At 42.9% G+C, this 25,406-nt stretch overlaps 1 protein-coding gene and 1 pseudogene across 10 annotated transcripts in view; one reads left to right on the plus strand and one right to left on the minus strand.

Moving 5' to 3' along the window:
* Window positions 1-1,475: 1,475 nt before the first annotated feature.
* On the minus strand, window positions 1,476-23,795 carry LOC116584895 (annotated as a pseudogene).
* Window positions 21,927-25,406, plus strand: part of CPEB2 (cytoplasmic polyadenylation element binding protein 2) — a 71,017-nt gene continuing 67,537 nt past the window's right edge. For 3 of the 10 annotated variants that reach the window (XM_032333868.1, XM_032333870.1, XM_032333864.1), the window contains exon 1: window positions 21,927-23,876. In XM_032333868.1, the coding sequence (XP_032189759.1) occupies window positions 22,188-23,876 (1,689 nt within the window). In that variant the 5' untranslated portion in view covers window positions 21,927-22,187. Of the gene's footprint in view, window positions 23,877-24,271; window positions 24,365-24,481; window positions 24,674-25,406 lie in introns of those variants that run through there. The other 7 variants (XM_032333866.1, XM_032333869.1, XM_032333871.1 and 4 more) reach the window with 5 other exon arrangements.

The raw sequence follows: 25,406 nt of genomic DNA on the forward strand, positions 1-25,406 counted from the left end.
GATATGAGACTACCTTTTTCTTGGTCTTTTGATTTCATAGAGCAGGCTTTTGTTGGGGCTTTCTTTTCCCTGCACCAATTAGCTCTCCAGTGTTCTAATTTCTCCAATTCCAATTTTGGTACATGCAAGGCAAAAAGAAAATCCAAGGACATCATTAACTCATTCCTTGGGTTCTAACGTCCCTAGACAGTTTGCCCTCTTCTCTCACCTAACAGATATTCTGTGTTTGCTTTATATATGATGTCTGGGGTTATTAGTTGTACTCAGTGGGAGGAAGAGAGAAAAATCATCTATCTTCATGGAAGTTGAAGTTATAAACATTCATCTTTATTAAAATTTTATTATAAAAAGTTTTAAGTCACATTAAATAAAATGCAAAAGCTAGAAAAAAGAAGTTTAGATGATTTTATTAATATTAACACTGTAATCACACACAAGATTAAGACTTGCAGATGGTACTTATTTGTTCATATCTGTAGCAAAGGCATGTATATGTCTGGTCAATGATCCAAACTAAAAAGCTAGTCTTCATAAGCAGATAGATAACTGCCTCTAGGGGTGTGGTTTGATGCTGCTAAGTAATCCAACCTTCCTCAAATAAATCCTTTCTCTGGCTAGTGCATAGCATTACTGGGCTTAAGCTTTATCCCCTAGCTTATGTCTATAATACCTGTTGAAATATAGACATCCATGGAGAATATATGGTACTATTCTAGACCCCAATAGTGCTTCATGCTGTGAGAATTTACCACTAGAGAGGAGCAAATAGATTCTTAACAGAACCAAATAGATATGAAGACTGGTCATCACAAACCCCCAAATAAGTTCTTTTAGACACACATACATAGCCACATATATAACCTCTAAAAATACAACCAAATGAACAAACAAAAATACCCAATTTAAATGGCACTTTGGATTATAACTAATGTATTTGTTGACAGCTGCTCCGTGTTTTCAGAAGGTGCCATGAAGTTGGGTACAGTAAGTCCTCCCCACTAGCTGGAAGAAAGATTTGGTCCTCTCTGTTTTCTTGAAGCCAATTCAGGAGCTAAGCTCAGTAAGTATTTATTAAGCACTTACTATGTGACAGGCACCAGATTATGTACTAGGGAGAGGAATATATAAATCACTTCTCTATGCTTTCTCTTATTTGATGGCTCTTACACCAAGTAGATACTTCTAGGAAATTGGCTTTCTTTATCATTCATCTGTACTGCACTTTAGAAACTGCTTTCCTTTATCTGAACCCATTAATTCTTGAAATGAGGTAGAAACCTCACTCATGTTTAATAAACAAAGACAGTAAGGTCGGGGTGCTTTGGTGGCTCAGTGGGTTAAAGCCTCTGCCTTAGGCTCAGGTCATGATCCCAGGTCCTGGGATTGAGCCCCTCATCAGGATCTCTGCTCAGCAGGGACCCTGCTTCCCCTGCCACCCACCACCCCCCACCGCCTGCCTCTCTGCCTATTTGTGATCTCTCTCTGTCAAATAAACAAATAAAAATCTTGAAAAAAATAAAAAGACAGTAAGGCCCAGAATGTTAAGTGTCTCACCCTCAGTCCCCAAGCAGGAGAATTAGAGTGGGGTCTTAAATAGTAGCCTTTAACCCCCAAGCCCAGGACACTTTTCACACCACACCACAATACTCCTTAGCTCCTGAGAACCATATCCCCCCCCCCCACAAGATCTGTCAGTCTTGGTTAAAATCCCACTTTATGATTATGTTCATTTTTCTAAACCCTTCCCCCAAACCAAAAACTCCATGAGGATGGGAACTTTATCATTATAACTTATCATTTTAAACATCTGTCCTTGTTGGCATTCTATTAATATTTGTTGAATTAATCTCAGTGACTGCCAGAAAATCTAGATTCTGAAAGGAAAAAATAACCTTTGACGCTTTTCCTTGTGATCAGTCAATATGGTTCAGTCCCTTCCTAGTTCAGTGAGCCCAGATAAATTAATAAAGTTCTCTTAGCTTAAGGTTCTTTTTGGAAAATGAGCATAATAATGCTTACCTGATAAGGTTGTAATGAATATAAGAAATGATAAATGGTAATTATTATAAAATATGGTTTGGAGCCAGTTGTCTTCCCTTCTTTCCCCCACTGGATAGCAAACTTCATGAGGACAGGAATATGACTATTTATAAACCATAGCACAGTGTCCTATACTTATCAGCCACTGGAAAGAATTTGCTAAATGAATGTGTAAAGAATACAATACTGCAAAAGGATGTTTAATTATCAGTGTTACAAAATATTTAACTTTACTGAGAGCAAGTTGATACCATATTTTGGCAGTTTAGTAAATCTATGTATATCTTCTAGACTAAAATAAAATATATGATCACAAATCACCCTGAATCTTCTCACTTTAACACATTTACTCTATTATTTATTTTACTTTTGAAGTCCCCATCAGCTGCCTACAACCTGCCTTTATCCTTTCCTGGGAACTAATCATTCATTCATGCATGCAATTAACATTTACTGAGCACTTACTGTCTACCACAAACCAGGTTGCAAAGATTCATAAGACTCTCTCTCTGCCTCTAAAGGATTTATATGCTACAAGGAAAAACCAATGCATAAACAATTTATAATTAATGGAGGTGTTATGATAGAAGTACAAAAAAGTGCTATGGTTATAAGAGTGATTCATTCTGCCTGGGGAGTTTGCTTATGGGAGCTTACATGTAGGGAAGTGATTTTTTTTCTCTTTGTAAACTAAATTGACTTACTGGGAATAAAAATAGTTTCCATTTGTGTAATACTTTGCAAAATGCTTTCACATCCATTTATTCTTTTTATCCTCACAATGAAAGCTCTATAGTTTAGTGATTTAAAAAATATATATATAGTCATCAAAAAAGGTCTCTTAGAGGCCAACAAATAAATAATATAAAAATTTATTTGAAAGCCCCTAGGTAGATGATACAAGCCAAAACTGGAAGCAAGACTTTGTTAAAGTTTCAGAGAAATCATTCCAAGAGTTAATAGCAAAAACCCATTCCTTTCTTTTCTTCCTCAGTGCCATCCCTGATCCAACACCTTGTTTGTGAGTTTTTGTAACAACTTTCTAAGTTGATTCCCTGATTTGTATCTCATTTCCCTCCAAGCTATTTCCTACAGGGGCCACAGATGATAATTTTTACATACAGATGGAACCATGCATCTTGCCTGCTTATAGCTCTTTTATCCCATAGAGCTCCTCATCCCCTGTACTATTAAGTCTGAATCTTTTTGCATAGCACATGAAACTCTCCATTGTCTAAACCTTCCAAATTCTTCAAATTATTTATTGGTTACTCTCCTCCAACAATTTTATTGATTTTGTTCAAAGCCCTCATACTGGAATGCCTTAGCTCTCTACCTCTTTGTCTGGTAAAATGATGATAGGCGTAGCAAGTGTGCAATTATTGCTAGTTTTATGGTTTTATTAACACAAATACTACATGTACATAAGCTGTCTAATCATTTTCTTCACTGAATAGCTTGGCATTGGGATTACTGACTTTGATGGTCAGCCAGGCTGCTCTTTCCACAATGGTTTTGTGGTCCCTGGAGGAGACATTGAAAGCAACCTCTGCACAGAGAGATTTGTTGCACATTAGCAGCATTTCAAGCTCCTTTACATTGTGGACTAGGAACTTCTGGAAGCCACTGGGCAGCATGTGCTTTGTTTTCTTGTTGCTCCTGTAACCAGTGTTAGGCGTCAAGATCTGGACCTTGAATCTTCTGCACACCCTCTGGGCTTCCATCAGTTGCTCTTAATTTTGACACATCAGTCTGCCTGGTGCTGGATAAACTTCTTGGCCTTCGGTTTAATGATCTTACTCATCACTGGAGGTCTGAGGGTGACCATGATGCAAGTAAGAGATGGTTGTCACCTCCAGAGGCAGCAACTAGGAAGAGAGGGGTGAAAGTGTATTTTTTTTTTTAAATGTTGTTCATATGTAGACTTACTTAATAGTTAAGTCTTGGCAACCTGATCTGGCTCCTTTTTAAAATTTTTTAAATTTTAATTTAATTTTAATAGAGTTGGAGAACCACTAATCTAGTCTTTTCTCTTTTTTAAAATATTTTATTTATTTATTTAGAGAGGGAGGGCATACATGAGCCCGAGGAGGGGGAGAGGGAGAAAGAGCATCTCAAGCAGACTCTGTTTTGAGCACAAAGCCAAACTCAGGGCTTAATCTCAGGACCCTGAGATCACAACTTGAGCGGAAATCAAGAGTCTGATGCTCAACCAACTGAGCCACCCAGGTCCCCCTAGCCTTTTCTCTTCTCTAGGAAAAGAAGGAAAAGATCATTATCATTTTTTTAAATTACATACCAAAGATTCATAATTTTTACATTCATTTAACACAGAACTGTTCTTTAGAGAGTATATTCTGTTCTATGTGCTAAGGAACCAGCCAGGGATAAGTCAAAACAAGGCATGCATTAATCTATCATGGATCTTACATTCTGTGAAATAAACAGATAATAAAATTAAGCAGTTAATTTAATTTTATGGATTGGTGATAAGTGCTATTAAGTAAATAAAGGATGGCCTGAGAAGAGAGGTACATTGGGGCAGATGGTCCATGAAGAGCTCTATGAGGAAATCACATTTAGATGAAACATAAAAGAGGACAAGTCAGCCATGCAGTTGGGAGAAGAGTTTGCTGGGCCAGGGGACATCAGGATGTATTTGGGAACCTGAAAGACCAGGGTGATGAGCATGTGGGAGAGGGGGAGAGTGGTACAAGTTCACCATGGATTATGCAGCACCTTTTGGCCAAGGCAAGGAAAACACTGAAAGATCATAAGCAACTAAAGGATGCACCTGGATGCAACAAACACCATAGAAGAAAGGGTTATGAGATGGCAGGAGTGGAACTGAGGAGACAGACCAGTTAGGAGCTATCACAATGTTCATAAAAGCATCCAGTATTCCTGAAATCTTGAAGCTCAGATATTATATGATGACATGCAGGTAATTTTTAAATCACTATGCACAGGCACTGTGTTGGTGTTTAGGTCCTGGAAGCGAATTTTCAGTGATGAAATGCCTCTTTGTCTCTCCTTGTGTGAACTTCGCCTGCTTCTCCAACCTTGTTTTACCGGCTGCACCTCACACCCTTCCCCCATTTAGGCAACCTTCTCTCCAACATGCCCTACTGTTTTACTCCTTCAGTCCTTTGCTGCTCTTGCTGATCCCTCTTCTTGGAGTGCTTTTCTCATTCTGTTCTGATCACCCCACCCCCAAGCTACATATCTTTAAGTCTTAGTTCAAGTACAAACTCTTCTATGAAGTCTTTCCCAATGTCCCAATTTGAAATAACCATTTCTGCTTTTGGACCTGCTCATACCATGAACAGATGGCCATTTTTTTAGAGAGAGAAAGAAAGGAGAGGGGGAGGGGCAGAGGGTGAGAGAGAATCCTAAGCAGGCGCTGCACCCAGTGAAGAGCTTATGTGGAGCTCAATCTCACAACCCTAAGACCACAATCTGAGTCAAAATCAAGAGTCAGACACTTAACTGACTAAGATACCAAGGCACCCCTTTTCTTTCCCAGATGGACATTTTAAAAAAGATTTTATTTATTTATTTGACAGAGAGAGATCACAATTAGGCAGAGAGGCAAGCAGAGGGGGAGGGGGAAGCAGGTTCCCAGCTGACCAGAGAGCCCAATTTGGGGTTCGATCCCACTACCCTGAGATCATGACCTGACTTGAAGGCAGAGGCTTGATCCACTGAGCCACCCGGGTGCCCCTTAGATGGACATTTTTAAAACCATGTTTGAGTCTTCATAAAGGCCATGAGCCCTTGCCTTATCTATTTACATATGTATTTATTTAATTATTGGCCCTTGACATAGAACCTGACTATTTTAAGTAATTTCATTGACTCAGAGGAATGGAAAGGAGGAAGGGAAGAAAGAAGGAATGACAACCATTTGTACAGTGTTTCAGGGGTGCCATCAGTGAGCAAGAATGCATTCATGGGAATCGATGGCTCCCATTTCAATAAGATCAACAGGAAAACTATCCCAGCACAAAAGCCATCAGCTTCTCATAGACTTGAGACACCATCGTGACTCTGCTGCAAAGTGAGACCTTGCTCCAGATTTCAATGAGACTCAGTTATCTGAGTAAGTAGAAGAATCCCTCAGAGCTACACAAGGGAGGGTTTACTTACAAACACTGTAAATTTTCTAGCTTTCCATTTTTCTAAATTTGTTCCTATCTTTGAAAGATTTTCTAAAGTCCCATCACTTCTTAGAAGTCTTTTCAGTTCACTAGGGACAAAGTCATTGGATTCACAACGATTTTAGCCCAGCAGATTAAGAGTAGGAGTTCTGAGACTCTGACTTTACTATTAGTTCTGTGGTTTGAGGCAAGCTGCTTAACACTTCTCTGCCTCAGTTTTCACGTGCGAAATGAGGACAATAATGGAATTTTTACCATAGAGTTGTAAAGTGGATTAAATGTTTAGAATAGTACTTTGCATGTAAAAGAATACTAGGTAAATGTTAATATTTAATATTATAAGTTGTTAACAGTTAAATTATGTTAGTTAACATATAGACAAGAACTCTGAATTCATTTTCTTCATTCCACCCTTCCTTGAATAGGAAGAATGTAGGTTCCTCTATTTTAATTATCATAACATTGCTTATTTTATAAGTCATGGGATTAAATATACTAGCTACATAGAGGATACAGTTTCAGTTTCTGTATAAATATGTCCACACATAACTTACAAAACAGGAGATTTTTCATCTTTGAATCCTCTGAGGTATTTGTTGCTTCAGAGTCTATATTGGCAATGGTGAAACTTGGCAAGTTAGCCAATCTTCTATAATGGCAGAGAAATGGCAGAGCAACCTTGCCTATGATTCATAAAATTAAAAACAAAGCAATATCTGTCAGATGCACCAGGACATTTTTTTTCTAAACTGGACTAAGCTGAACAAAAGTATAAAGCTTATTATCAATCTCATTTTCAGTTCCTCTGAAATCTTTTTGTGAGTCTTCCCTATCTAAGGAGACCAGCCATCAGAGAAGAGTCGATGTGTCATAGGGGATTAGGTTAAACAAATGCTTACAGAAATTTGGTATCCTATTAAGAGGCCTTTCCATTCTCTTATTAAGAGGCCATACTTACCCTCCTTAATAAATGAACCACAGAAGGCTCTAAAGAGGGTGGGGCTTTTAGACTGTCAAGGGATGCCTGATGTTTCACCATGGACAGATTCCAGATTATGTCCCCAAGAAGGGTGAATAAATAACAATAGATCATCCTTCATTTACATTTAAAGTCAACAAACCAAATTTTTTTACATGTGGGTTGTGCCTAAATTTGAACATTCATGATTATTAATAAAAGTGAGACTATGCTAGTATTCACAAGCAAGTTAGACCCATAGACATCTCACAGTCTTACCAGAACCAAGTTCCTAAGTCCCTCAAGGGAATAGCAAGAGTTTTCTTGCTTTTTTCCACAGCCCCTCTCTTCGGATTCCTCTGGACATCTGCTGAGGCATTCCATTCTTGAGGGATAGGGGAAACAACTGGACTCACAAGGAGCAAGACTGAAACGGGACATGAAGTATAACTCAGAAGACAGGGGTTTGGCTTGGTTTTGCCATTTCCTTGTTGTGTTTCCTCATGAATTCAGTTAACTTTAGCTATCATTTACTCAATAAAATATTGTGCTTTCCCTCCATCTCACAAACTGTTACTCTGAGGATGTTAGAATTTTCTAGAAAGCATTGCTGTGTAGACAATTCTAAGCTAAAAAGTGACACACAAAGGTCACTCTGATTCCACTCATTCTATATCATGGGAGTTAGGTGCAGGTGGCCTCTTGTGTTAGACCTCTTGTGTTAGACCTGAGTTTAAATCCAGGTTCCCACTCACTGTGACCTTGAAGAAGTTCCCACATTTGTTAAATATGAAATGGAAGGGCACCAGCATGGCACTTAGAACAATGCCTAGAACTTAGCATTCCATAAAAGTTTGGATATGATCCAGAAAGGATTTTTTTTAAGTGGCTACCCCTTGACTGTGTGTGAGCTTGTAGGATGCTGAGGAATGAATAAGATCTACATGCCACCTTGGAGGTTTCACAGACTTGCGAAGGGTGGACACTCAAGTAAACAAGTGTTATGATGGAGGAAAGGGGGGTAAAGCTTAGGGCACAGACTCACTCCTAACTCCCTGCTCTGTCCTTTTGCTCTTACTCAGTTTCCCCCCACTCTCCCAAGACAGAGTGTCTTGATAACTACATTGACTGTCATGGCTTCACCTACCAACAGTGCATGAACAGAGTCAAAACCCCTAGCCCAGAATTCCACTCTCACTGCAGGATACCTCCATGTAGCTTACTTTCTTTCCCCCGTACCTGACCCTATACCTATTTCAACTAACCCTTCAACCTCATCATTGACCAAACTATGATGATTTTATCAGAGAAATGTTATGGCCCACTTCACGACTCCTATACACACCTATACTCATCTTGACTATTACAGAGCTTCCTCAGCATCTTGGTGCCTATAGTCTCAACCTCCCCTCCCCCAACTCTCTCCCCATTCAGCCACCTGAGTTATTCTAAAGCTGGTATCTGTTCACAATAATCCCTCTAGGAAATCTTCAGTGGCTTCCTATTGCTAATCCAACAGTATCTTCTTAGGCCTAAAGGACTTTTAACATAAGTCTCAGGCTCCTTTCTACTTTTTTCCATATTTCTCAGACCTCAACACACACAAAAAAATACAAGGCACCTTTCCAGAACGCATCTGTACACTCTATACCTCTCCACTTCTGCCCTTGTTGATCCTGCTGTTTTGAATGTCCTATCTGCCATCCATTCATCCACTCATCTTCTTTCTCATCCTTCAGTGTTCGGCCCAAATGCCACTGACTGCATTATCACTTTCCCTGATTAGTAAATCCCTCAAGATCTATTATTCTTTCATCAGGATTTATACTTCCTTGTAGATCCAACCAAACGAATTAGCAGGTTTTGGTAAGTCAAAAGTGGTCAAATAGCAGTAGTTTAATATATTCTTCCTCTTAAAGCATTTATCCCATTTCATTAGACTTCTTAATTTAAATGTATTCCTCATGTACCCTGTCTTCTTCACCATTGCATGCCCAGTGTCCAGCAGAGTGCCAGACAAGAAGTAGATGCTTATAAAATACTTAAAGAATTCAAGGTGACTGCTATGTATGGATCATAATACTTTGTTAGCCTCCCTTAAATCTTGGTCTCAGTCTTTCTCTCAGGTTCCTGAGGCTTGACAGGGGTAAAGCTAGTCACTCAGGTCTGTTTTCTCAAGTTAGGAATGAAATTTTTTTCCCCCATTTTCCATCAGGACCCTGCTCTCTCTACCTACCAACTAATAATTACCTAACCCAGATAAGGAAAAATCTACCTCCAGGGCTCTCCTTCTTTAAAGCATAAAGTATATAATGTGTAATGTTACTATTCAGGATATTCATTCATTCATTCATTCATTTATTCATTTATTCACTCATTCATTCAATCATGGGGATCTGATTGGCTCTGGGAATATAGCAGTAAATAAGGCAACCAGAGATGATGAATTTGGAATACCTTTGCTCTCTGTGCCTAGTCTGAACATTTTTCAAGAATCACCTAGAGAAAGTTTGAACATTTAAAAAATCCTCTATATTTGAATAGTTGTAAGTGTCTTGTACATTTCAAGTCATCTAAAAATTTTTATCATAAGTTCAAAGTTCAATTTTTATCATTGTTGCAAAGGATGTCATTTTAGCATATATTTAAATATAATGACTATATCATTTTAAATATAGCCAATGAAATTTGAATATTATAATAAGCTAATACCCATGACCAGCTATTAAAAATATATTTAAGGTTTTTTTTGCAAATTTTAGACCTTTCCTTTTTCTCTTTGAACTCACATTTCCCTTATACTTTTTCCTTGGATTTTATACATATACATGAAATCAAAACTGTGGAGCTGCATATTTAGCTCATTTTATGAAAATTGTCCATCATGTATCTTACTGGCAAACCAATAAGCTAAATTACACTTTCTTTCAGAAAAATTCTGCCTTTATCTTTTTAGTTCAAATAAATGTGCTAATAAGCATTGTAATATTACAAAAACATTGAGAAATAAATTACAAAATGAATCCTGTAAGGTAATGAAAAGTAGTCAAGATTAAAATAATATAGATCTAATATAAATAATCCATGTTCATAAATTGTAAAAGATGAATCAATATGCTAGTTCTCATTAACCAATATGTAATAGAGCAATGAGTGTACAGATTATGAAATAATGATGGCACCATTTTTCCAATAAGAATGTGTCTCTCTCCAGTTGAAAGGCAGAGAATGGTAGAAGAAAGCAAACTTGATCCAACTACATGCTATCTGAGAGACACACTAGACTCAAAGATACAAATAAGTGTGATGTAAAAAGAAAAATATATACCATGCAACCGGTATACAAAAGAGAGACAAAATAAAGACAAAATTTGTTCCTAGAAGCCAAAAAAAGAAAAAAAATGTAGTAATAAGAGAGAGAATCCATGAGGAATACAAAACAATTATAAACACAATGCACCTAACAACAGAGTCCTCCAAAACATGAAATAAGATACATAAATTAAAGGGAGAAATAGATAACTCAACAATGATATTTGGAAACTTCAATAACCCACTTTCAGTACTGGATAGAACAACTTGGTTCAAGATCAACAAAGAAATAGAAAACTTGAACACTATAAACCAATTAAATATAACACATATCTATAGGAGACTCCAGTCAACAACATGAAAGTAGATCTTTTTCTCAAGTACATGTGGAACATCCTCAAGGATGGACTTTATGTTAGGAAGCCATAACACAAATCTCAATAAATTTAAAAGCATGCAATCATACAAATTATGTTCTTTGTCCACAATAGAATGAAATTAAAGTCAAAATAACAAAAGGAAATTTGAGAATTCATAGATACGTAAAAATTAAACAAAATGCATCTAAACAGCAACTAGATCAAAGAAGAAATCATGAGGTAAGTTACAAAATAATTTGAGATAAATTAAAACAAACACAACATCCCACAATTTGAGACTCAACTAAAGCAGTAATCAGAAGGGAAGAGCTATAATGCTTGTATTTATAAAAAAATAAGTATCTCAAATCAGTAATCCAATCCAATAGTAAGCCAAAGAAGCATAAACTAAAGCCAAAGCAAGCAGAAAGAAGATAATAAAGATTTAGAGAACAAGAAAATAAAACAGGGAATAGAAATAATAATGAACACCAATGAAACCCAAAGTTAGCTCTTTGAAAAAAATCAACAAAGTGATCTTTAGCTAGGCTGACAAAGAAAAAAATAAAGAACTCAAGTTACTAAAATCAGGAATAAAAGAGAGGATCTGGAAATCAACCTCAGATAAATAAAAAAGATTGTAAGGGAATATTATGGACAATTGCGTGCCAACACATTAAACCTAGATGAAATGGATACATTTCCAGATAGACACAAACAACTGAAACAGAAGTAAGAAAAATTAAAAATCTGAATATACCTATAACAAAGAGATTGAATTAGCAATTTTAAAACTTCCCACAAAGAAGTCTGGGCCTGGATGGCTTTACTGGTGAATTCTATAGATTTTAAGAAGAATTAATACCAATCCTTCACATATTCCTCTTACAAAAAATTAGAAGAAGGAACATTTCGCAACTAATTCTATGAAATCAATATTACCTGGATACTAAAACCAAAGACATCACAAGAAAACTACAGACCAATATCCTCTGTGAATATAGATGCAAATGTCCTCAACAAAATACCAGCAATCCAAATCCAGATTTATATATTTAATAGCATAAGCAAGAGGGATTTTTCTCAGAAATGCAAGATTGGTCTAACATCTGGAGATCAACGTAATACATTACATTTACAGAAAAAAAAAAAAAAACACAGAGACCACAATCATCTCAATTGATCCAGAAAAAATAATTATTATTTCTATATCAATCACATGACGAACTAATAACATTTTGCATGTGTTGAGTTAAAATATATTACTCGAGTTAAATTTACCTGCCTCATTTTCTTTTTTTAGATGTGGCTACTAGAAAATTTCACATTACATATACAGCTTGCATTTGGGGATCATATTATGTATCTATGGGACCAAGATGATCTAGATATATCTTTGAAGACCAGTGCTCTTAGAAGCATTGGGTATCTTTGGTGCACAGCTCCCTGTATTGCATACCAGAGGAGAAAAGTGAGACTGAGAATGGTTAACCTGCCCGGGTTAATAAACTCTAAATTGTAGGTATCAGAGTGGATACTGAAATTCAGTTCTGTCCTTAAGCTAGAGTATGCCCTGTTTACATCCATTGTCTTCCTTAGGGATAAAGCCATTACCATTATTTATGTGCATGTTTTGGATAACTGTTCTGTTTTGTTTTGGTTTTGCTTTTGTTACACCCCCCACCCCAGGACTACCACTGAGTTCTTCTATCTGGCCTTTGAGTCTACTCTTTTCTTTAAGTTGCATGGCATGTAATAGCCAAAAGTTTTTGTTCCTTTATCTAAACATCTATTCTGGGGATACCTGGGTGGCTCAGTGGGTAAAGCCTCTGCTTTTGGCTCAGGTCATGATCCCAGGGTCCTGGGATTGAGCCCCCGCATCGGGCTCTCTGCTCAGCAGGGAGCCTGCTTCCTCCTCTCTCTCTACCTGCCTCCTCCTCTCTCTCTCTCTACCTGCCTCTCTGCCTACTTGTGATCGCTGTCTGTCAAGTAAATAAATAAATAAATAATCGTTAAAAAAAAAAAAAACTATTCTGTGCCAACCATTATAGAAGACTCTCTGCTTAAAATACTGCTAATCATCTTTACAACCCACACTTCGCAGATGATGGTTTTTGCTCCCTTCACTTTCACAAAGAAGAGAAAACTAATGTCCCCAAAACTGTACTGCTAAAGTTACACAGTGACAGAGGGAGTTGGGACTGAAAGCCAGGTCTCTGACTCAAGAGCCCCTATGTGTCCAGCATATCCCTCTTCCCTGTCTTCTGAAGTGAGAGAAATATGGATCAACTGTGGGCTTAAAAAACATTAGTATTTATATATATGGTTCATGTACTTAGGAAAACTTTCTAAAATTTTTTATTTTCATATTTTCTATCGAAAATTGAGGTCTACTTTTCTTCTTGCTATGGGTTATGTTCTGCAAATTCAATACAATGGCCTATACGTATACATGAATTTTGGATATAAGATGACATAAACTCCTACAGTCCCACCTGGAGCAGAGTAAAAGTGAATAGATAACAGTAAGGATGAAGCACTTACCTGGGCTAATATCTACCTTGAATCTTATCTAGACATTGCCTTTATACTTAATCTTTGTATAAAGAGGGAAGTAATAATGCCTGGTACCAAATAAACTTTATGATTTTTCTTTGTTACCAAACATTCAGAGTTGCCAAAAAAATTTAAACTTTTAATCTTTCTAAGATTCTAAAAATATTAAGATCAAATTTGATAGATGTAATATTCTTCATCTACATAAAGTTTAAATATTCAATATTTAGTCAAAATGCTTCTCCACTTTGTTTTGCAGAGAATAATTTCTCAAGTGAAGGAGTTAGCTTTCCAGAACGAAAGAAAAGAATCAAATGCAATATATCCAATATATACTGCCAGGCCTTATTATTCTAACAGGAGAAAAATTAGTATGCACATTTGAGAAGAATTTCTGAGTTTTTGTGGGCTATGTATTTGGAAAACAAAATGCTTTCATTCTGAGATCACTACTGTCAATTGTTATTCATTTAGCGAGGTGTTCCTGAAAACTTTTAAAGCATTACACTTTCCATCACTTACCCTTTAGTAGAAGTAACAACCATTGTTCTCAGGGCCGTCCCTGTGGCTCAGACATGTTGCATATCTCAGGTGACAGCCCAAGGGACAGCTAATGGAGCAGCAAACTGAGCAATGAGGAGATGGAGGCTTTAAGCCCAGGCTCTGCAAACTACAGGAAGCAAATTACTTTATTTCTGGGCTTTGGTTTTCCAACTCTAAAATAGGAATATTACTTGCTTTATCTAGTCACCAAGTATACTGTGACAAGGTAAGGAGATAAAAAGTAAAAATCTTTTCCAACTAGGATTACAGTGTGTTTCAGCATGTGATTTCTTCTGCCTTCCAGCTGAATTTGCCTTAGCTCAATATTCCATATTCATCCTGGGGCTCCACCCATGACCAGTCCAGCAAGGCTATGTTGTAGCATGTAGGACTCCAATTTAGTAGGTCAGTTTCGGCCTAGAATCTCACTGTTTATGACTCTGTCTAGACAATTAGGGCCAGGAATTATCATAGTTGTATCAACAGCCTCCGTGATACCATGGAATAGTGCATATGTCTTTGATTTTGCTCATGGTTGTATCCCCAGGGTCTAGTACAGTGTCTGACACATAGCAGACACTCAATAAATAGTTTCTGGGTACATAAATGAATCAAGAAGAACTAGGAAAAGAAAGGAATATACAAGGTATAGCCACTGCCTCCAATGATTTATAATCTAGTCAAGGTGACTATACCTAAAAATATAAGTCGAGAATTGATAGAACCATTAAGTCAGTCTGTGTGCCAATGAGCATGTGGCAGGATTTACTGCAGAGGTTTGATGGCTCCTTTCCCAAGTGGGAGTACTGTAGTTAGATGACAAATGTCTCAGGCGCCACAAAGTGTGTCAAAAAACGTAAAGACCTTCTATGTTTGGAGTCTATACATCAGCAGCAGGGAGATTCTAGATATTTTCCTTTGTCAATAGACTCATCCTTGGATAGCATAACAGCCAGAATGGTGTTTTCAGAAAGAAAACAATAGGAAGGGGAGTGAAATTTTGTTGTTTGTTGTTATTATCTGTTTTCTTTTTCTTCTTCAAGCAAACATAAGTCACTAATATTATGATCTCTAGAGAATGGTATATCTCCTTATAAGTATGCTTTGGAGACATTTTTCTCCTTTGCTTTTTTCTTCTCTCCTTCCCTTCTTTCCTTCTTTCTCTGTTCTCCTTTTCATCTTTCCTTCCTACAGCATTCACTGGGCAATTCATTAATCCACAAACATTTACTGAGCTCTTGTGTTTCAGGTAAAATGGCAGGCAAAAGTATGCAGAGATATATAAGGAAAAGTCTGTGACCTAGAGCAACTCAGAGTCTAAAAGGGCAGATAGCCAAGGAGAATAGATAATCATTGTCCATGTGACAAGTGTTCTAATAAAAAAAAAAAATTATGACAATGTTGTCAGAGAATGTAGAAGAGGGTTTAAGTCCCTGTCCAGGGAGAGCCAAGAAAGCCTATGGCACTGGAACTCTGTTTTGATGAAAAGAGGTAAGAGGCATTCCAGAAAGTAGACACATCATGTGCAAAGGAACTGAGCTATGAAAAGACATGTCTGATCCAGAGGATTGGGTACTATGAGGAGTGACAGGTAATAAAGGCAAAAGGGCAAGTTGCAAATAACTTTTGAAGGTCCTATTCACTAGCAAGTTTGGATGTGATACTGTAGAAGCTAGGGAGGTGCTTATTGACCTAGAAGTGTGATGGGATTATAGTTGTTTTTTGACACCTTTAAAGGGAAGAGATTCAGAAGAGGAACTGGTAGGAAACCTGGCTAAGAGGCTCTGCACAAGGGCAGGATAGAGCAAAGATTGAGAGCTAAGGCACAGGTAGAGGAATGGACTGAGGGGACAACTTTTGAGCAGTATTTCTACAACAGAACTGACAGAGTACAGTGACCAATTGTTTTTGGAGGGTAAGAGAGGAGAAAGAGGATGACTCAAGTCTCCAGCTGGAGCAACTTGTATAATGACACAATCAACCCAGATAAGGAGCAAAAGAAGAGGAGTGGGTCTGGGGGGAAATAAATTCTGGTATGGACATATTGAATTCATGTGTTTGAGGGACATCCAGGTTAAGCTGACTAATAGGCAGCTGGAAATATGAATTCAGCCTATGGGCTAGACAGAGATTGGTTAGACATTAGCATATAGCTGATATTTGAAAACATGATAGTGGATAAAGTCACCTAGAAAGAGTATACAGAAGTAGAGAAGAGGACCAGGAATATAAGCATAAGGAACTACAACATGTAAGGGATATGTAAAAAGAAGGAAAGCAATAGAGAACAGCATGAAGGAAGAGTGGAAAAGTAGAAAAAGATCCAGAAGTATTAAGATAGTGGTACTCTGGAGGATGTGTCAATAAAACAACTTGAAGTTGGAAAAGGTCAGTAAGGGTCTTAATTTCTACCCTTTCCCACAACTCAAAGCCAGGCCAATGAGCCTCGAATGAAGACTAACCCTTTTCCATTTACAGGCCGAGCAGCAGTAGGCAACCAGCAACTTGACAGCTCAGCATCATGTAGGCCTCATGGCCATTCTGTTTTGCTCAAGTTCCTGTGATGAACCCTTGCGTTTCAGTCTCCTTCCTCAAAATCCCAGTCTCTAAAGCCTGGAATCCTCTAGGCTCCTAAAACAGAAGTCTTGCCTCCTGGAGTCCAGGTTTATCTATCCCCTGAGCTGCCCTATCTGTGTGTCCTCACACACATACCCTGTCAATTCCTGGAACTATCTTGCCTTGCTTATAATTCCTAGCAGCATGGGTGGTGTTTGGGTAACACTTGCCAACAAATAAAGACCCTCATGTTACTATAGTATACTTAGAGCTATTATTTTCTAAAGCTGTTATTCATTTGTGGAGCAGCACATTCAATTTTACAACTCTTGGGTGCCTATTGTGTGCCAGGATCGTTCTAGCTGTGGAAGATGCAGCAGTGAACAAGACAATGTACCTTTCCTCATGGGATTTGCCATCTAACAGGGAGGACAGATAAACAATGTAAGTACACAGAGTGGCAGATTGGGGTGGGGGGGGATCAAACCATTTTCGAGTAATAGGGAGGCTGGAGTGAAGGAAGGAGTTGCTATTTTATAATGGTGCTTGGGGAAGATATCACTGGGAAATGAGCTTGAGCAGAAATGAGACAGACACACGAAAAATATGAGAGCAAGCTCTGCTGGTATTTAGGGGATAAGTATTCCAGGCAGTGAGAATCACAAGGACAAAGACTGAGGCTGAGTTGGCCTGGTATGTCAAAGAAATAAGGATTCTATTGTGAGTAGAAATGGTAAGAGGGGTTACTAAAGGCAGGAGGCAATCATGAATAACCATTTGGTTACTGAAAATGTCTTGGCTGTTATTCTAGGAAAAGAAGTATTTAGTCAGGGAAGTTGACATGATCTGTCTTCCATTTTGAAAGGTATTAAGGAGGGTACGTATTGAAAGGAGCACTGGGTGATATACATAAACAATGAATCATGGACCACTACATCAAAAACTAATGAAGTTCTGTATGCTAACACAACATAAATGTATATATATAATTTTATATATACACATATATATATTATTTTTAAAAAAATGAAAGGAGCCTTTCGGCTGCTGTGTGAATAGGTTGTAGGTAGACAAGATCAGAGGCTGGGAAGCTAGTTAGGTGGTGAGAGCAACAAGCCAGAGAGAGATTACGTCGGCCTGGCCTGGTCTGCTTGGCTTGTGGTGGGTGTGGTGAGATGTAGCTGGATTCTGGATACAATACAAAGGTAGGACAATTAACATGCAATAATGGTTTGAATATGTTGTAAGAAAAATAGAAATCAAGGGTGACCTTATTATTATTATTATCATTATTTTTATTTTGGCCTGAGCAACTGTAACAATGGAGTGCCATTTACCAAGATGGGGGAGTTCAATATTAGACATGTTAAATGTGGGATAGCTAGGAGACTGGGATGTCTATGAAGCCATGTCCTGAGCAGGTGTGGGAAGGCTCTGGTGCATCAGTGGAGGGGATAGCCTTAAATGAGAGTGTGGAGTCTAGGTGGCCCTCCGTGTAGAAGGAGGGAAGAAGGTGTGTAAGAACAAATGCACAGTATACCACATCTTCTTGATCCATTCATCTGTTGATGGACAACTAGGTTCTTTCCATAGTTTGTTTGTACCCCTGGGGATAGAGTATTATGCCTCCATCAGAAAGGATGAATACCCAACTTTTGTAGCAACATGGACGGGACTGGAAGAGAGTATGCTGAGTGAAATAAGTCAAGCAGAGAGAGTCAATTATCATATGGTTTCACTTCCTTGTGGAGCATAACAAATAGCATGGAGGACATGGGGACTTAGAGTGGAGAAGGGAGTTGGGGGAAATTGGAAGGGGAGGTGAACCATGAGAGACTATGGACTCTGAAAAACAATCTGAGGGTTTTGAAGGGACGGGGGGTGGGAGGTTGGGGTACCAGGTGGTGGGTATTATAGAGGGCACGGATTGCATGGAGCACGGGGTGTGGTGCAAAAATAATGAATACTGTTATGCTGGAAATAAATAAAAAAAAAAAAAAAAAAAAAAAACTGGGAAAGGGTACAGTTGAGGACCTGTGGAAGCTCTCCTAAACCAGCTTCTATTTTCTCAGGGAAATAGGAAGCCAGGTCAGATGAAAATGAGGGGAGGAGAGATGGTGTCAGGAGGCTTTGAGATAGAAAAGAAGGTGTGAAATAGTCTTCCAGGACTGTGTTAATAAATTTCAGCTCATGGCCTAATCATGGGACTTAAAATCAACTTAGTGATTTGAGATCAATTTAGTAATTTAACACAGTACCTAGAATTTAAAAATAGAGTTATTGCATGTATAAAAAGTAAGAATTGCTTAAAGCTTTATTTCAGGTGCACAGGTATATGTGTGTGTCCTAGGTTGTAGCGAAAATGTTTTTTAAAACATTGGCCCAGGAGAATGGTAGGAAATGAACAAGAGACTGACAAATAAGGTCAGGGACTGAGTGATCATATGGTCAACAAAGAGTATAGCCGCATAAGATTTTGGCATTGGAGCAGCTAGAGGACCATAATCCCTCCCCTCTTACTCACCTCCACCTCCACAATAGGAAACCTTTCCGTTTGAATATTTTCAATGATGGCATGCTCACCAAATTAAAAGACAGAGATTTCAGGATGTAACTGTCTTCTCTATTTAAAAAAAAAAAAAAGGGCACCTGGGTGGCTCTGGGTTAAAGCCTCTGCCTTCGGCTCAGGTCATGGTCTCAGGGTCCTGGGATCGATCCCGGCATTGGGCTCTCTGCTCATCAGGGAGCCTGCTTCCCTTCCTCTCTCTGCCTGCCTCTCTGCCTACTTGTGATGCCTGTCTGTCGGATGAATACATAAAATCTTTAAAAAAAAAAAAAAATGAGGTCCTCACAACCCTCTGAGGTGTTAAAGTGGTAAGCAGGGGACTGACAGGTAGATTTTGGAATTCGGTGTACTTAAAATGAAATTTGACCTTATTACATAACACTAAGCATGATGCTTTTCTCTGTTTTGGAGATCTCTAAATCCCCCAAAACAAACAAGTTTTAGAACACCAAGAAATCTTGTTTTTATTCAAACTTTAGCCCAGAGTGGCAGCATTTGGCTTGTAAATGTATGCTCTCTTTCCTCCATACATTACACTAAGTGCAATTTTAGTGGATGATTGAGCTAATTTTCATGCCTACATTTTCTTCCTGTTTCAAGATTTGTTGTTGGATCTGCAGATGATTCCAAATATAACTTCACTTAGGAAAAAAAAAATGTGTTCATTTTTAAGACAATCTTAAAGTCTTTAATTGTGAAGTAGTTTTTCCCTGTAAAACACATTAATGAATAAAAGTTAAGAATATGTCAATAGGTACTGTGGAAATGGCCATTTGTATTTTTAATTGTAATGAGCTCAAGTTATTTTCTAGACACTGTAATTTAAAATAATAAAAGTACTTCTCCAGTTCTATATTTTGCCTGATTATTAAAAATTGTTTTGAGATTATTAACTCAAACCAGTTTTCTATACACCTGACTAATTTCTGAACTGTTTTGAGTTTTTTAAGAATACTTTCTCATATTGTAAAGGCAGTATCAAATGTAGTTCTTTAGACAGACATAATGTAGTTCATATATCAGACATAAAGGTAATACATGAAACATATTTTCCTTCTGCAATGATGCTCTTTCTAGCTTGCTTATTCCAATTTATGTAAATTTGAAACACTGAAATAACAAAAGTAGAAATTGAATAGAGAATGAGAACTCATGAAAATGTACACTCTGCCTACATCAGTAGGAGTGTGCATTTATAATCTAGAACACTATTTAATCTTAGTCCAGTTGTAGATCACAATCAAGTAGAGTCTCAAAAGAAAAAAAATTGTAACTATGTGTGGTGGTATCCAGGTGTTAACTAGACTTATTTTGATAATTACTTCTCAACATATAGGTATATCAAATCATTATGTTGAACACCTAAAACCAATATGTTGTTATAGGTCAATTATATCTCAACTAAAAATTTTTTTAAAAATCAAGTAGTCTGGACATCCCATCTATTGCTTTTGGGGTTGGTCTCTATTCTGGGATTATTTCAATAGTTTCACTTCTCTAAGGGACAAGAAAAAGTTAAAATTGCAAAACAGGATCATTCTGTTATTCTTTATCTAGATCCTCGCACAATTTTTTTTCTCTATGTTAAATGCTTCTTTAGAAAAGGAAATACACAGGATTAGTTCCTCTTTTATTGCTTCCAACAGGAGCTCCACCATGGAAAGCTCCCTCCCCTTCCATTTTGCAAGCCTCAACAAGTCTGTTGCTGAGTCAGAACCTCCTTTTTTCCCTGATGTGAGAAATCTCCCTTGAAAACTCATAAAGCTTAGGAAATGCTTAAATTTGAGTCTCCCTGTTAGGGGGGTTAGCGGGGGGAGGCAGAGACGGGAGAGTCCGAGCAAATATGGCGGGCTGAAGTCCTACACACAGCAGTCCTGATGATGGCACATGAAATGCTTTTATGAAATACGAAGACTTGGAACTGGCCCAGGGTTACCATGGGAGTTCGCCTCCTAACCTATTATAGGCATTTATGTGTGTAGACAGCCACACGGAGCCCGGTTGAGTTCCTGGGACTTTGCTCCTCATTGCCCAAGTGAAAACGTTTGGTGTACAGCCAGGCTTCATGTTTGCCCTGCAGAAAATAACGTTCAAGCGGCTGCAGAAGGTCCCAACAGCACGCCGCATGAGAAGCTAAAAACAAGCCCGAGAAGGCGCTTTCTGGGGCGACGACGAGAGCTCCAAGTAGGGGACGTGTGGGGCACGAGGTGTGGAGAGAGCCGCTCAGCGGTCTGCAAGGCCGGCAGCGCCCACAGGCCCTAGCTGGTCTAAGGACCACCGGGCTGAGCCCGAAGGGCGGGAAGGGCCGCTGTCCCCGCTGCGCTCGCAAAGTGTAGGCCTCACGCGACCGCGGTGACTGGAAGCCAATCCCAGTCGGGTTCCCCGCCTCAGTTTCCCACGCGGGGCACCACAGCCCCAACGAGCTCGCGCACCAGCGGCCAAGTCTCATGTGACCGAGGGAGGGATCGGGGTGACAGGAAGGAGGCGGGGCCGCGAGGGCGACGGGGGTGGGACGGAGCGCGTGCGACCCAGGGCAGCCTTTGCGCAGAACCCGCGCCGGGAGGGGCCGTTGCCCAGGAACGGTCGGCGCCGCCCGCGCGCGCTCGCCGTAGTGCGCGCGCGCGGCAGGCTCCTAGACCGGAGTCAGCTGCCCGCTGCCGCCACAGACCTCTCTTTTTCCCTAGATGCCGAAGGGGCCGGAGGAGACACGCCGCTCGCTCCCGCGCTCCCCCTCCCTCCTGGGAGAACAAGCGCGCCCGGGCCAAGTCTGCATATTAATGAGGGGCGGGGCGGGGGCGGGGCAGCGGGGGCGCGGCGGCCTCGCGCCCGCGCGTGCCGGGACGCACCGCGGGGGGCGGTGCGATTGTGAGGTGGCGCTGACGCACGTTCCGGAGTTCTTAAGCCGGGAGGGCGGCGGCGGCGGCAGCGGCGGTGGCAGTGCCCGAGCCGGTCTCGGGAGGCGGCGGTGATTGCCGCGAGGGCTGGAGGGGCCGAAGTAGGTGCCCCTGGCTCAGTCACGGTGTCCCTCTCACTGACTCCCCCTTTTTCCACCACGGCAGTGCCGCCCCAGATTCGGCAGCTTCCTAGGCGGGGCAGCGGACGGGGTGCGTCTCCTCCCGCTGCCGCCGGGCTGATAAATGAGGGACTTCGGGTTTGGGGTGTTGCAGACCGCCCCGCTCCGAAGCAGCAGCCCTGGGTCACTATTCAGCAGCGGGACGTACAGTCCCTACGCCGTGGGGCCCGCCACGGCCGCCGCCCCGCAGTCCTCCGCCACGCCCTTCGGCCCGCTCTCGCCGCCGCCGTTGCCTGTCACCGGCATCTCGGAGGCCGCCTCCCCCTTTCCTATCCTGGGCTGCGGCGGCGCGGGCAGCTCAGCCGCTGCCGCTTCCTCTTCCTCCCCGTTCCTGGCGCATCAGCAGACCATGCAGGATGAGCTGCTGCTGGGGCTGACACAGCAGCCGGCGCGGCCGCTCTCGGGGGCGGCGGCCGCGGAGAAACTCCCCAACCACCACCCCGGCGGCGGTACGAACGCGGGTGTGACCCACCTCCTCCCCTCCCAGGACTTCAAACCGAGTCTGCACCACCCCTCCTCCTCCTCCGCCTCCTCCTGCTGCTGCTGCCGCACCTCCTCCCCGCAGGACTTCAGTAAGCGGCAGCAGCAGCAGCTGAGCTGCCAGAAGAGGAAAGAGTTCAGCCCTCCCCACCTTCCCCACCCTCCGGACTCGAAGCCGCCGCCGCCGCTCCACTGCCCCGGCCGGTTCAGTCCGCCGCCACCGCCGCCGCCACCGCCCGGCCCGCTCCTCCAGCCGGCGCAGCTCGCCCAGCGCCAGCAGCCACAGCAGCAGCAGCAATTCAGCGTACCGCACCCGCAGCACCTCCCGCCGCAGGATTTCGCCCAGCGGCAGCTCCCGGCCGATCTGCCCCCGCTCCCGCAGCTCCAGCCCTCGCCGCCCGCAGCCCCGCGGCGCCGCCACGGAGGCGCGGGCAGCCCTCGCAAGACCCCGGCCGCGGGCGAGGGCAGCGCCACCGAGCCCCCCAATGCGGGCTTGGCCCCCTCGACGCCGCCGGTGAACCCCGCGCCGGGCTCCATGGAGTCCCCCAACCACCCTCTGCTCAACAGTCCCAGTAACCTCCTGCCCGGCGGGGCGCTCGGCGCGGGCGCCTTCAGCAGCCTGCAGAGCCCGGACCTTCCGCACCCGGGCGGCGGCGGGGGCGGGGGGCCCCCCGGAGGCGGAGGGGGAGGCGGCTCCGCGTCGCCGCCGCCACTGCCCGGCTTCGGCACCCCCTGGTCGGTGCAGACCGCTTCGCCGCCGCCGCCGCCCCAACCCCAACAGCCGCCGCCGCCCCAGCAGCAGCAGCCGCCTCCGCCCCAGCAGCCGCCGCAGCCGCAGCCGCAGCAGCCCGGCTCTTCGGCCGCCACCCCGGGTGGCGGCGGCGGCGGCGGCGGCGGCTCGCTCAGCGCCATGCCGCCGCCCAGCCCCGATTCAGAGAACGGCTTCTACCCCGGGCTGCCGTCGTCCATGAACCCGGCCTTCTTCCCGAGCTTCTCGCCCGTGTCCCCGCACGGCTGCGCGGGACTCAGCGTGCCGGCGAGCGGCGGCGGCGGCGGCGGCGGCGGCAGCGGGTTCGGCGGCCCCTTCTCGGCTGCCGCCGTGCCCCCGCCGCCGCCGCCCGCCATGAATTTACCTCAGCAGCAGCCCCCGCCGCCCGCGGCGCCGCAGCAGCCGCAGAGCCGGAGGTCTCCCGTCAGCCCGCAGCTCCAGCAGCAGCACCAGGCGGCGGCTGCCGCCTTCCTGCAGCAGAGGAACTCCTACAACCACCACCAGGTACGGCGGACGGCGGCCCGCTGCGCCGCGGGGCCGGGTCGGGGACGACGAGGGCTACTCGCCCATGCGAGAGTGGGACTGGTGGCGGGGGTGGGGGGGGCGGAGACGGGTGACAGGACTCGGACACCAGTCCCCGGCGGGCGGGCGGGCAGTGGCCACCGTGGGCTACGAGGCTCGGGTAAGGGGGTCACGCTGGAAGTCGCCCCGGCCGGGCGCCCCCTCGAACGCCCGGAGCGGCGGTGGGGGTTGGGGCAGGGGCCGAATGGCGCCCGGACCGAGGGCGGCGGAGGCGACGGACTGGCGCGCCCGCTCGGCGGTCCCTCGCAGCGGGCGCCCCTGACCCAGAGGGCCGCCGTCCTCGATCCGCAAGCCCGGGAGACGAGGCGAGGACGGGCGGGGGACGAGGGGCCCGCGGGCTCCGGTGGCAGCCTGCGACGAGCAGCCGTGGGAAACGAACTTGGGAAGGAGGAACATGATCACCGCAGACGGTTCGTGTGGGGAGCCGGTGACTCTTCCCGGTCGTCCAATGAGGGGATGGACGGAAGGGCTTTCTTAAAGTCTGTTTCATTCTGCACCGGCCGGCGCAAGGTCTGGCTGGAGAGGGGTGGCCGGCCGCGACGACCGGCCGGGACGCCCTGCCCGCCGCGCAGCTGCGCCGGCCGAGGGCCGAGGGTCGGGAGAGCCCAGGCAGCAGCGCCGCGGGCTCGGTCCCGAGCTGTCAGACGACTGGAGAGAGGAGCCTGCCCGCGGGGGCTGACTTGGTTTCAGCCGAGACGCTCCGAAATTGGGGAGATTGGGTTAGTTTCTGCGCCTCTTCTTGTGTTAGGAATAACACAAACTTGAATCCGGGGTTCGTGTTATATACCTCGAAGAGAGGACTCCCCTTTTTTGCGGGGGGGTGGCCTTACCTTTTCTTGAATTTGAGGTGTGTATATTTTAAGTGGGTAGTGCAATTACCAAATGACACCGGGCAGGTTTTTTGGTTTTTGTTTTTGTTTTTTTTTGGTTTTTTTGTTTTTTTTTTATTCATCCGGGTCCTTTCTGATTCAAGCTCTTGTTTTGTTATCTTCTCAATACAATGTTTGAATGACCGCTGGGCTGGTTAATGGACACTGAAAGAGTATTTTGTTGTTCTTTTTTGATCGAGTCAGCATTTATTGTAGTGATTAGTGTGTTTAAGGTCATTTTCGTGATTAAGGTTTGAGAGAGGAGCAAAATTGGACCTTCACCAGTGCCTGCTTACTCCTATAACTTTTTCCATTGTGACCAGTTAAAGTTTTCAAGGGCTAACCTTTTAAAAGGTGAATACTATCTAACCAAAGTAACAGTTAAGAGTTTATTTAAATCAACCAGAGTAACAGTTAACAGTTTTTATTTTAAATCACTGGTGTCTCCCCGAGAAAGGAGAACGTGGCCTATGAGGATTAAAAATACGGAATTTTGAAATAATATTCCACTTTCCTATGATTTCCATAATCTCGAGCAGTTAGTTATGCTTTGTGTGTCAGGGTCTTCATTTTTTAAACTGGA

The sequence above is a fragment of the Mustela erminea genome, chromosome 2, assembly GCF_009829155.1.
Source record: "Mustela erminea isolate mMusErm1 chromosome 2, mMusErm1.Pri, whole genome shotgun sequence".
Taxonomy (NCBI): Eukaryota; Metazoa; Chordata; class Mammalia; order Carnivora; family Mustelidae; genus Mustela; species Mustela erminea.